At 37.4% G+C, this 13,677-nt stretch overlaps 1 protein-coding gene across 5 annotated transcripts in view; it reads right to left on the reverse strand.

The window, feature by feature from the left end:
• LOC133568224 (VPS9 domain-containing protein 1-like) overlaps positions 1-13,677 on the reverse strand; it is a 90,834-nt gene that overhangs the window by 7,161 nt on the left and 69,996 nt on the right. The window contains exons 15-17 of one of the 5 annotated variants that reach the window (XM_061920020.1): positions 13,422-13,526; positions 8,709-8,825; positions 3,226-3,566 (exon numbers count right to left, since the gene is read on the reverse strand). In XM_061920020.1, the coding sequence (XP_061776004.1) occupies positions 8,714-8,825; positions 13,422-13,526 (217 nt within the window). In that variant the 3' untranslated portion in view covers positions 3,226-3,566; positions 8,709-8,713. Of the gene's footprint in view, positions 1-3,225; positions 3,581-6,016; positions 6,249-6,345; positions 8,826-13,421; positions 13,527-13,677 lie in introns of those variants that run through there. The other 4 variants (XM_061920021.1, XM_061920022.1, XM_061920019.1 and 1 more) reach the window with 4 other exon arrangements.

The raw sequence follows: 13,677 nt of genomic DNA on the forward strand, positions 1-13,677 counted from the left end.
GATACGCTCAAATTGGAAAATTGTTCTTTGATTGGAACAGTCGGTTGGCCACAATTGGCCAGGGCTTAAGTTCCTCTTACCGCGCTTCCTGCATGACCGCAGACACCCTCAGCAACTCCAATGGGTCTGACGCTGCTTCCAGCCTCTCCAGCAGGTCCACCGCCGCTTCCAGCCTCTCCAGCAGGCCTGACACTGCACTCAGCTCCAGCTCCAGCTCAGCTCCAGCTTTGCCCCCAGCTCCGCAGTCAGCTCCAGCTTCGCCTCCAGCTCCGCAGTCAGCTCCAGCAGGTCTTCCGACGACGCCACCAGCCCGGCAGCCTGCTCTAACTCAACCGCGAGCCTAGCAGCCTGCTCCCCTGCCGTGAAAGCGTCTGTCAGGTGCTAACGGCCTCCCTCCTCGTCGGCCACCAGTCCATGAATGACCCCCGCGCCATCAGCAGCCATTTCCAGGACTTGAGCGTGGACCACAAGGAAGAATTCTTGCCCCACATACGCCACATACGTCAGCCACATATTTGGCCAGTTCATGGGCGCCCTCCGCGCCAGCGGTAGAGGAGTTCCACTCGCCACTGCCTCCTGACTTGTCTCGTTGGCTTTGGGGACACTTGGTCTGGCGACCCACCGCCAATTTCTGCCTCCACGCTCCCGAGACTTTGAACTTGTGTTTTTGGGGGTTTCTAAGACCTCGAAAATTCATTCTTGTAACTGTTACGACTTGTAGGTGAGGCTATTCTTTAAGTTTTTGTGTGTTTTTTAGCTTCACTTCCTGTGTCATGCTCTTAGTTTGTTTCCACTCCATTCTGTACTGTTCCTGCACTGGCTTCACACTGCTGCTTAGCGCTGTCTTCATAATGTGGGGGTAATTATAATGCATTCCATTTACAAACCCTGTTTCCATATGAGTTGGGGAATTGTGTTAGATTGATTTGAATTGATTAACGTGGACCCCGACTTAAACAACTTGAAAAACGTATTCGGGCGTTACCATTTAGTGGTCAATTGTACGGAATATTTACTGAACTGTGCAATCTACTAATAAAAGTATCAATCAATCAGATGTAAATATCAGAATCAGACATACTTTATTAATCCCCGAGGAGAAATTAAACGGAATACAATGATTTGCAAATCCTTTTCAACCCATATTCAATTGAATGCACTACAAAGACAAAGACAATATATTTGATGTTCAAACACTTAAACTTTATTTTTTCTTGCAAATAATAATTAAATTAGAATTTCATGGCTGCAACACGTGCCAAAGTAGTTGGGAAAGGGCATGTTCACCACTGTGTTACATCACCTTTTCTTTTAACAACACTCAATAAACGTTTGGGAACTGAGGAAACTATTTGTTGAAGCTTTGAAAGTGGAATTCTTTACCATTCTTGTTTTATGTAGAGCTTCAGTTGTTCAAAAGTCCTGGGTCTCCGCTGTCATATTTTACGCTTCATAATGCACCACACATTTTCGATGGGAGACAGGTCTGGGACTGCAGGAGGGCCAGGAAAGTACCCGCACTCTTTTAAGACGAAGCCACGCTGTTGTAACCCGTGGCTTGGCATTGTCTTGCTGAAATAAACTGGGGCGTCTATGATAACGTTGCTTGGATGACAACATATGTTGCTCCAAAACCTGTATGGACCATTTAGCATTAATGGTGCCTTCACAGATGTGTAAGTTACACATGCTTTGGGCACTAATACACCCCCATACCATCACAGATGCTGGCTTTTGAACTTTGCGCCTATAACAATCCGGATGGTTATTTTCCTCTTTGTTCCGGAGGACACCACGTCCACAGTTTCCAAACATAATTTGAAATGTGGACTCGTCAGACCACAGAACACCTTTCCACTTTGCATCAGTCCATCTTAGATGATCTCGGGCCCCAGCGAAGCCGGTGGCGTTTCTGGGTGTTGTTGATAAATGGGTTATGCTTTGCATAGTAGAGTTTTAACTTGCACTTACAGATGTAGCGACCAACTGTAGTTACTGACAGTGGTTTTATGAAGTTTTACAGAGCCCGTGTGGTGACATCCTTTACACACTGATGTCGGTTTTTGATGCAGTACCGTCTGAGGGATCAAGGTCCGTAATATCATCGCTTACGTGCAGTGATTTTTTCCTGATACTCTGAACCTTTTGATGATTTTACGGACCGAAGATGGTAAAATCCCTAAATTCCTTGCAATAGCTCGTTGAGAAAGGTTGTTCTAAAACTGTTCGACAATTTGCTTACAAAGTGGTGACCCTCGCCCCATCCTTGTTTGTGAATTACTCAGCATTTCATGGAAGCTGTTTTTATACCCAATCATGGCACCCACCTGTTCCCAATTAGCCTGCACACCTGTGGGATGTTCCAAAGAAGTGTTTGATGAGCATTCCTCAACTTCATCAATATTTATTGCCACCTTTCCCAACTTCTTTGTCACGTGTTGCTGGCATCAAATTCTGAAGTTAATGATTATTTGCAAAAAAAAAAAAAAGAGTTTATCAGTTAGAACATCAAATATGCTGCTTTGTAGCATATTCAACAGAATATGGGTTGAAACTAATTTGCACATCATTGTATTTTGTTTATATTTACATCCAACACAATTTCCCAACCCCTATGGAAACGGGGTTTGTACATGGGAAGTGGGAAGTCGAGGCTGGGAATGACGTCACAAATGACGTCTCGGAAAACAAGATGGCCTTTTCCTGAAAGCTATTTAAGTGTATTTCTGGTCTTGTCACCCTCGCCCGGGCAGAAGGGCAACACGGCCGCATCCATCCATTTTCAACCGCTTATCCAGAATCGGGTCAAGGAGACAACAGCTCCAATAGAGACCCTTTGACTTCCCTCTCCAGAGCAACATTAGCAACTTCCTCCTGGGGGATTCCGAAGCATTCCCAGGCCAGAGAGGAGATGTAATCCCCCCAACTGGTCCTTGGCCTGCCATGGGGTGTCCTCCCAGTGGGACGTGCAACGAGGACCTCCCTACGGAGACGCTCGTGAGGCATCCGCACGAGATGCCTGTACCTCCTAAGCTGGCTTCTTTCCAAGCGAAAGAGCAACGGCTCTACTCCGAGTCTCTCTCGGGTCACTGAACTTCTCACCCTATCTCTAAGGGAGATGCCAGCCACCCTTCTGAGGAAACTAATTTCGGCCGCTTGTATCTTCGATCTTATTCTTTCATTCATTGCTACATAGCTGGATCAAAAGAGACGTCAGAGACGCTGTACTGAACCAAACGTTGCTTTATTACAAACGAGTGTCATTACACAGTTCCTGGGAGAATGTCAGGTCAAATATGAAGGACTCCTCTCGAGAAGAAGCCTAACCATCAGTTTAATATTCCTACCTCCTGTCTCTGTTTGTATGTGCTAAGTCAGGCGAGCACATCCTAACCATAAAAGGAGATGTTCGTGTGTAAGTGTCTGGAAAACAACTGCTCTAAGTCATACCTTAAATGTTGGCGTTGAGCTAGACAGGTAGTCTTTTCTCAAGGATATGGTTATCACTTTAGCATTCTGTAGTCCCAATTAGAGCTTCGTTTCCTACGGAGAGTGATCCAATCCACCTGCAAATATCAAACTAAGGGGCCTTATCTTAATATGTGCTCAGACCAAAATACCACTATTTAATTAAAATTGGTTGTTTGCTTTCTGCAAGCTGTATATAAACATTTACTATATGTAGAACATAATATGAGTTAATTAATTCACTTCACTGTTTTTGCGTTTGCCTTGTCTGAATACAAACAACTTATGTGGAAATATGCACTCTTTCTGCAACCTTCAAACACGCGGGATGAGAAGAAAACACAGACCTGCTAGCAATGTAAAACGTACAGTGTATATCACATGAAATAAATGTAGTTCACACTAGGGATGTTTAATAATGGCTTTTTTGCCGATATCCCGATATTGTCCAACCCTTAATTACCGATACCGATATGTACAGTCGTGGAATTAACACATTATTATGTGTAATTTTGTTGTGATGCCCCGCTGGATGCATTAAACAATGTAACAAGGTTTTCCAAAATAAATCAACTGAAGTTATGGAAAAAAATGCCAACATGGCACTGCCATATTTTTTATTGAAGTCAAAAAGTGCATTACTTTTTTTAACATGCCTTAAAAGAGCAGCTTGGAATTTGGGACATGCTCTCCCTGTGGGAGCATGAGGAGGAGGTAGCGTCCCGGAGGAGTTAGTGCTGCAAGGGATTCTGGGTATTTGTTCTGTTGTGTTACGGTGCGGATGTTCTCCCGAAATGTGTTTGTCATTGTTGTTTGGTTTGCGCATATTTGTGACACTGTTAAAGTTGTTTATAAGGCCACCCTCAGTGTGACCTGTATGGCTGTTGACCAGCATGCCTTGCATTCACTTTTGGGTTTGAAAAGCCGTATATATTTTGTGATTGGGCCGGCACGCAAAGGCAGTGCCTTTAAGGTTTAGTGGTGCTCTGTAATTCTCCCTGCGTCCGTGTACACAGCGGCGTTTTAAAAAGTCATACATTTTATTTTTTGAAACCAATACCGATATTTTTGAAACCGATACAGATAATTTCCGATATCACATCTTAAAGCATTTATCTGCCGGTTAATATCTCTAGTTTACACTACAGCGAGCACCAGGTCGCCCGTAAGGACCAGATGAGTCGCCCGCTGGCCTGTTCTAAAAATAGCTCAAATAGCAGCACTTACCAGTGAGCTGCCTCTTTTTTTTTTATTGTATTTATTTACTAGCAAGCTGGTCTCGCTTTGCTCGACATTTTTCATTCTACGAGAGAAAAAACTCAAATAGAATTTGAAAATCCAAGAAAATATTTTAAAGACTTGGTCTTCACTTGTTTAAATAAATTCATTTATTTTTTTACTTTGCTTCTTATAACTTTCAGAAAGATAATTTTAGAGAAAAAAATACAACCTAAAAAAGATTTTAGGATTTTTAAATACATCTACCTTTTAAATTCCTTCCTCTTCTTTCCTGACAATTTAAATCAATGTTGAAGTAAATGTATTGTTTTTATTGTAAAGAATAATAAATACATTTTAATTTAATTCTTAATTTTAACTTCTGTTTTTTCGATGAAGAATATTTGTGAAATATTTCTTCAAACTTATTATGATTAAAATTAAAAAAAAATATTCTGGCAAATCTAAAAAATCTTTAGAATCAAATTTAAATCTTATTTCAAAGTCTTTTGAATTTCTTTTAAAATGTTTGTTTTGAAAAATCTAGAAGAAATAATGATTTGTCTATGTTAGAAATATAGCTTGGTTCAATTTGTTATATATTTTAACAAAGTGCAGATTGGATTTTAACCTATTTAAAACATGTCATCAAAATTCTAAAATTAATCTTAATCAGGAAAAATTACTAATGATGTTCCATAAATTCATTTTTTAATTTTTTCAAAAAGATTCGAATTAGCTAGTTTTTCTCTTCATATTTTTCGGTTGAATTTTGAATTTTAAAGGTTCGAAATTGAAGATTAACAATGTTTCAAAATTTAATTTGTATTTTTTTTCGTATTTTCTCCTCTTTTAAACTGTTCAATTAAGTGTTTTTTTCATCATTTATTCTTTACAAAAAAACCTTCTGTAAATGGAACAAAAATTTACGACGGAATGACGGACAGAAAGACCCATTTATTTATATATATATATATATATATATATATATATATATATATATATTAAAGGTCAATTGAGCAAATTGGCTATTTCTGGCAATTTATTTAAGTGTGTATCAAACTGGTAGCCCTTCGCATTAATCAGTACCCAAGAAATAGTTCTTCGTTTCTAAAAGGTTGGTGACCCCTGCACTACAGTGATGTTACCTCAATGACATTGAAGTACAGTGGGGCAAAAAAGTATTTAGTCAGCCACCGATTGTGCAAGTTCTCCCACTTAAAATGATGACAGAGGTCTGTAATTTTCATCATAGGTACACTTCAACTGTGAGAGACAGAATGTGAAAAAAAAATCCAGGAATTCACATTGTAGGAATTTTAAAGAATTTATTTGTAAATTATGGTGGAAAATAAGTATTTGGTCAACCATTCAAAGCTCTCACTGATGGAAGGAGGTTTTGGCTCAAAATCTCACGATACATGGCCCCATTCATTCTTTCCTTAACACGGATCAATCATCCTGTCCCCTTAGCAGAAAAACAGCACCAAAGCATGATGTTTCCACCCCCATGCTTCACAGTAGGTGTGGTGTTCTTGGGATGCAACTCAGTATTCTTCTTCCTCCAAACACAACGAGTTGAGTTTATACCAAAATGGATACATGGATGATACAGCAGAGGATTGGGAGAATGTCATGTGGTCAGATGAAACCAAAATAGAACTTTTAATACATTCTTTATTAAATTCTTTAAAATTCCTACGATGTGAATTCCTGGATTTTTTTTTCACATTCTCAATATTTTAGGTGTTTCTTTGTACCTTAGACTCAAAAGGCACATGATTTCAACCAAAATTGGAAAACAAAGATAGAATTGATGTTTTACTTGTTTTATAGCACACAGACTTTAAAGTCGCCAGTAAAAGCACAACCTCAGAGCTAATTGTTGACAGGTTGTGTAAATGGTAAATAAAAACAGAACACAAAGATTTGCAAATCCTTTTTAACTTATATTCAATTGAATAGACTGCAAAGACGAGATACTTAATGTTCAAACTGAGAAAATTCAATTTTTTTGCATATAATCATTAACTTAGTATTTAATGGCAGCAACACATTGCAAAAAAAGTTGGCACAGGGGCATTTTTACCACTGAGTTACATGGCCTTTCCTTTTAACGACACACAGTAAACATTTGGGAACTGAGCAGACCAATTTTTGAAGCTTTTCTGGTGGGATTCTTTCCCATTCTTGCTTGATGTACAGCTTAAGTTGTTCAACAGTTCGGGGTCTCCGTTGTGGTATTTTAGGCTTCATATTGCGCCAAACATTTTCAATGGGAGACAAGTCTGGACTACAGGCAGGCCAGTCTAGTGCCCGCACTCTTGTATTATGAAGCCACGCTGTTGTAACATGTGGCTTGAAATTGTCTTGCTGAAATAAGCAGGGGCGTCAATGAAAAAGACGTTGCTTGGATGGCAACATATGTTGCTCCACAACCTGTATGTACCTTTCAGCATTAATTTTGCCGTCACAGATGTGTAAGTTACCCATGCCTCGGGCAATAATACACAAATCATTGTATTCGGTTTTTATTTATGATTTACACAACGTGCCAACTTCACTGGTTTTGGGTTTTGTACATTTGTATTCTTGAATATTTGAGTTTCGAAAATAAAATATGTGAATTACTTTTACATTTTTTAATTACAGGTTAATATTGTACTATTCAAAAAATTGTAATTGTTTATTTAATGTATTTTTAATTAAGTACTGTAAAACTTAATTGAAAGTATATTTTTGATTATTTTAAGTATTATTGAGTTGATATTCAATGTGTACTTTTAATAAGCTTAACACTGAGTATTTTTACGATTTAAGATTAATTTACAAATACATTTAATTGTTTATACTTTTTATGTATTTAATATGATATTTGATTAATAAAAATATTAATTCAATGTATTTTGTAGATTACAAGGAAATATTTCATAGCTTTATTTTCTTAAAGCTTAAAAGAATATAACTATACAATTTTTTTAATTATGTTATCATTGCATAATTAAGATGTTCTAATTAAATAATTAATTATTTGATATATTTCCAACTTTAAGGTAATGTTTAATATTTGTATAATTCTTTTTATTCAGTATCTAAAAGATTTATTATTTCACACTTCATCCCCCAATGGAAGTTAAATTCTAAAACCATAAAAACATAATCTTGTCTTTATTGACCCAAACACATTTATTGTTTATTGTTTAACAAAGAACAAGAAGGTTACAGAATTCATATACAATTAATAATTTGCATAATGCACAGAGTTTGAATTGTAAAAACAAAACAAAAAGCAGCCATATCCATCCATTTTCTACCGCTTGTCCCTTTTGGGATCGCGGGGGGTGCTGGAGCCAATCTCAGCTGCATTCGGGCGGAAGACTGCGTACACCCTGGACAAGTCGCCACCTCACATATAGACTTTATTTTTGTGTTACATTCTAAATGACCTTTTCAAAATGTTTTGACATGAACATCAGTCAAATTGTGTTTTATAGTTGAGCCAGTACACAATTCATTAGAATTGAAATATTTACTCAGTCCTTATATTAAATATATTATAACTATTATTATTATACTGAACATTGATATAAGTGATGTCTTAACAAACCATGCCAGATAAATATTGCAAACGTTTTTTTCATCCGCAAGACACGCTTCTTTCAAACAATAAGAAGCAATTAAAAACAAGAAAAACACTTGGATTCCTTTAAATAAAATGTGTGCAAATGTGGTTTTGAAACAGACAAAAAAACTGAGCCTCAGAAGGGCATTCATGGTCAAATGACGAAAGTACACTTTTATAAAATATCATCTCATTTGAACCAAATTTAAATAAAAACAAAAAAGCAACCTCTTGTGTACAATTACTTCTAGTCAATTCCCTTCAACTGGATTACAGTTGTGCCCATTGGATTTACTGTATTTGTCCCATTTGTTGAGTTGATCAAATATATTGTATTTGCTGTACTGGATACAATGTTTTGCTTATGAATCCAACACAAAAGAATGAGAATATCATCTACCTGTTTCAAACGGAGTGCTCTGCAGGAGGGTCCACGCCGTCTACATGCAGCGACTGCACAAAGGCCAAAGCACTCTGCATGGAAGTCAAACAATAGCCTTCCTCGCCAATCAAATAGCTGGGACAGAGAAATAAGTGTTAATAAAAAGTGATGGACAGAAACAAAACTTGTAGCACACTGGTTGGGTTTTGCCTGGCAATTCACATAAATATGTTATTGGTTTGCTATCATTTATAGCCGTACTGTTTTTTTAAAGGCCTACTGAAACCCACTACTCCCGACTACGCAGTCTGATAGTTTATATATCAATGATGAAATCTTAACATTGCAACACATGCCAATATGGCCGGTTTAGTTTACTAAGTTACAATTTAAAATTTTCCGCGGAGTTTCCTGTTGAAAACGTCGCGGAATGATGACGCGTGACGGTATTGGTTGGAGGGGACATATTAGCCCAGCACTACTTACGGCTAAAAGTCGTCTCATTTCATCGTGCAATTACACAGTATTTCGGACATCTGTGTTGCTGAATCTTTTGCGATTTGTTCAATTAATAATGGAGAAGTCAAAATAGAAAGATGGAGGAGGGAAGCTTTAGCCCTTAGCCACACAAACACACGGTGTTTCCTTGTTTAAAATTCCCAGAGGAGAACCTTTACTATGGATCAGAGCGGAGAAGCGAACATGGTTCCCGACCACTTGTCAATTGGCAGGTTTCGGTGAGAAAATTGTGGTAAAAAGTCGCCTCTTACAGTAGATCAGCGGAACTTCTGTCCTGCTGCAGCTTCGTGACTTCCCTCAGAGACTGGCGTCCACACACCCGTGGACACACCCCTCCAACTATCGGGTACTATTTAACTCACCAAAACACTAGCAACACAATAGAAAGATAAGGTTCTTCCGAGGATGTCGTAGTCGTAGTGGTTTGTACAGTCCTTTGAGACATTTGTGATTTAGGGCTATATAAATAAACATTGATTGATTGATTGATTGATTGAAGGGATTGCCCAGAATTATCCTTGTAAATGTGTCTAAAAACATCTAAATCGCTCCCAATGCAATCGCCTTTTTTTTTAACTTTATTTATTTATTCTTTTTTTTTCTTGCCTCACTCTAACTTTCCTCATCCACAAATATTTCATCCTCGCTCAAATTAATGGGAAAATTGTCGCTTTCTTGGTCCAAATAGCTCTGGCTGCTGGAGGCTCACATTATAAACAATATGAGGATTTGAGGAGCCCTCACCCTTGTGACGTCACGCGCACATCGTCTGCTACTTCCGGTACAGGCAAGGCTTTTTTACTAACGACCAAAAGCTGTGAACTTTATCGTCGATGTTCTCTACTAAATCCTTTCAGCAAAAATATTGCAATATCACGAAATGATCAAGTATGACACATAGAATGGACCTGCTATCCCCGTTTGAATAAGAAAAGCTCATTTCAGTAGGCTTTTAAAGTAAGACACAAGTTATCTCTTGCAAGATACTTGTTTTACCTTCAGTTTGTAGCAGAGCCGTCAGCTATTTTCTGTTTTTGTAAGGTTGATAACGCCATGAATTGATTAACGTGGACCCCGACTTAAACAGGTTAAAAAACTTATTCGGGTGTTACCATTTAGTGGTCAATTGTACGGAATATGTACTGAACTGTGCAATCTACTAATAAAAGTATCAATCAATCAATCAATCAATCAATCAATCATTGACAACATTTACTTGGACAAACTCTAATGATCCACAAGGGAACGTGTTCCACACAAGCTTTTTTGTATTGGTTTCAGTGAAAAGATGATTTGCTTTGTATCTTTAAGTTGTTACTTTGATTACTTATTTGTTCGGTTTGATACGTTTTAAGGGGAACTGCACTTTTTATGCAATTTTGCCTATCATTCACACAATCCTTATGTACAAAACCCGTTTCCATATGAGTTGGAAAATTGTGTTGGATGCCACTTGTGCCAGCTTTTTTGAAACATGTTGCTGGCATCAAATTTCGAATGAGCTAATTTTTGACAAAAAATAAAGTTTACCAGTTCGAATTTTAAGTATCTTCTCTTTGCATTCTATGCAATTGAATATAGGTTGGAAAGGACTTGCAAATCATTGTAGTCTGTTTTTATTTACCATTTACACCACGTGCCAACTTCACTGGTTTTGGGTTTTGTACTTGCAGTGTGTATATAAAATGTCGATGTAGGTCAGGGGTCACCAACCTTTTTGAGACCAAGAGCTACTTCTTGGGTACTGATTAATGCAAAGGGCTACCAGTTTGATACACACTTAAATACATTTCCAGAAATAGCCAATTTGCTCAATTTACCTTAAATAAATATATATATATATATATATATATATATATATATATATATATATCAATCCATCCATTTCCTACCGCTTATTCCCTTTCAGGGTCGCGGGGGGCGCTGGCGCCTATCTCAGCTACAATCAGGCGGAAGGCAGGGTACACCCTGGACAAGTCGCCACCTCATCGCAGGGCCAACACAGATAGACAGACAACATTCACACTCACATTCACACACTAGGGCCAATTTTAGTGTTGCCAATCAACCTATCCCCAGGTGCATGTCTTTGGAAGTGGGAGGAAGCCGGAGTACCCGGAGGAAACCCACGCATTCACGGGGAGAACATGCAAACTCCACACAGAAAGATCCCGAGCCTGGATTTGAACCCAGGACTGCAGGAACTTCGTATTGTGAGGCAGACGCACTAACCCCTCTGCCACCGTGAAGCCTATATATATATATATATATATATATATATATATATATATATATAAATGGGTCAAATGGGTATTTCTGTCTGTCATTCCGTCGTATATTTTTTTTCCTTTTACGGAAAGTTTTTTGGAGAGAATAAATTATAGAAAAAAAAACAGTTTAAAAGAGGAGAAAACACGAAAAAAATGAAAACATTTTTTTTGAAACATAGTTTATCTTCAATTTCGCCTCTTTAAAATTCAAAATTTAACCGAAAAAAATTAAGGGAAAAACTAGCTAATTCGAATCTTTTTGAAAAACTTTAAAAAAGAATTTATGAAAAATCATTGGTAAATTTTTCTGATTAAGATTAATTTTAAAATTTTGATGAAATGTTTTAAATAGGTTAAAATCCACTTTGTAATAAGATTTAAATTTGATTCTACAGATTTTCTAGATTTGCCAGAATATATTTTTGGAATTTTAATCACAAGTTTGAATAAATGTTTCACAAATATTCTTCATCGAAAAAACAGAAACTAAAATGAAGAATTAAATTAAAATAATTTATTATTCTTTACAATAAAAAAAATAAATTTACTTGAACATGGATTTAAATTGTCAGGAAAGAAGAGGAGGGAATTTAAAAAGGGATATGTGTTTAAAAAGGCTAAAATCATTTTTAAGGTTGTATTGTATATATGTGCATATATGGATTGATTGATTGATTTAAACTATTATTAGTAGATTGCACACTACAGTACATATTCTGTACAATTGACCACTAAATGGTAACAGCCGAATACATTTTTCAACTTGTTTAAGTCAGGGTCCACGTTAATCAATAAATAGTGGGGCTACTATTACCGTATTTTTCGGATTATAAATCGCTCCGGAGTATAAATCGCACTGGCCGAAAATGCATAGTAAAGAAGGAAAAAAAACATATATACGTCGCACTGGAGTATAAGTCGCATTTTGGGGGGAAATTTATTTGATAAAATCCAACACCAAGAATAGACATTTGAAAGGCAATTTAAAATAAATAAAGAATAGTGAACAACAGGCTGAATAAGTGTACGTTATATGACGCATAAATAACCAACTGAGAAGGTGCCTGGTATGTTAACGTAACATATTATGGTAAGAGTCATTCAAATAACTATAACATATAGAACATGCTATACGTTTACCAAGCAATCTGTCACTCCTAATCGATAAATCCGATGGAATCTTCTTCCTCGATGTCGCTTCTAAACAACTCTGCCAACTCCAAAGGTATGCACCGCTCCCTCTTGTCGTTTTCTGCCGCATATTTCACTACGTCCAGCTTGTAATCTGCAGTACATGATTTCCTTTTCGGTGCCATTTTTGTTCAGCCCTTCTCAGTTTTTATAAGTTACCTCCAACGATGAAATGATCCATTTTAATAGCTACGGCAGCAGCAGATAGCATATAGCAGTTAGCATCCCATGACCCACAATGCACTTCTGCCATGACCCTCCCCTGCCGAATTCTTATTGGTTGACGTGTGTGTGACAATTGCTGACATTTTCTTTGTCTCTTCCGCGAATGAGATGAATAATATTATTTGATATTTTGCGGTAACGTGTTAATAATTTCACACATATGTCGCAACCCAAACTATGAAAAAAACTGCGACTTATAATCCAAAAAATACGGTACTTGTTTTTGCCTTTTGTTTTTTCATTACGTTTAACTTTTTAAAAAGCTGTTAAGCCTTTTTGAGATGCGAAAAACTCACAAATGTTTTTATTTGTGGGGATGCCCATTAGTTCTGCAATCGTTAGCATACGTGTTAGCATACAAGCTAGCATAGAAAAAAAAAAACGTTTTATACTTATTGAACTGAACTATGTCAACTATGGGCAAAATCTAACAAAACAGAATTGACTATGAAAATCCTGAGTTGAAAACAGCCCTAGTGTTCTTTTATGTGAAATTATGTATGTTTTTTCCATTATGGGGACTCACCCTTCATGGATGAACTCCTCCAAGGCAGCACATTCAGAGACCAGTTGAGGACACTGACAGCGCAGAACCACAAAGGACAGGATTGGCAGTAGGTCATCGGCACCACTGTCAAAGTACAGAAGAAGGAGGGAGTGGTTCCACATCGGAAACAAACAAGTAAAACTAAATAGAGCGCACAGACAAATTATGATGAGCTACACCCTCTTGGGTACTGAATAGAAACAAGATCATATGATTATGTGTTCTGTGCGTGCCG

Source organism: Nerophis ophidion, linkage group LG14 (assembly GCF_033978795.1).
Source record: "Nerophis ophidion isolate RoL-2023_Sa linkage group LG14, RoL_Noph_v1.0, whole genome shotgun sequence".
NCBI lineage: Eukaryota > Metazoa > Chordata > Actinopteri > Syngnathiformes > Syngnathidae > Nerophis > Nerophis ophidion.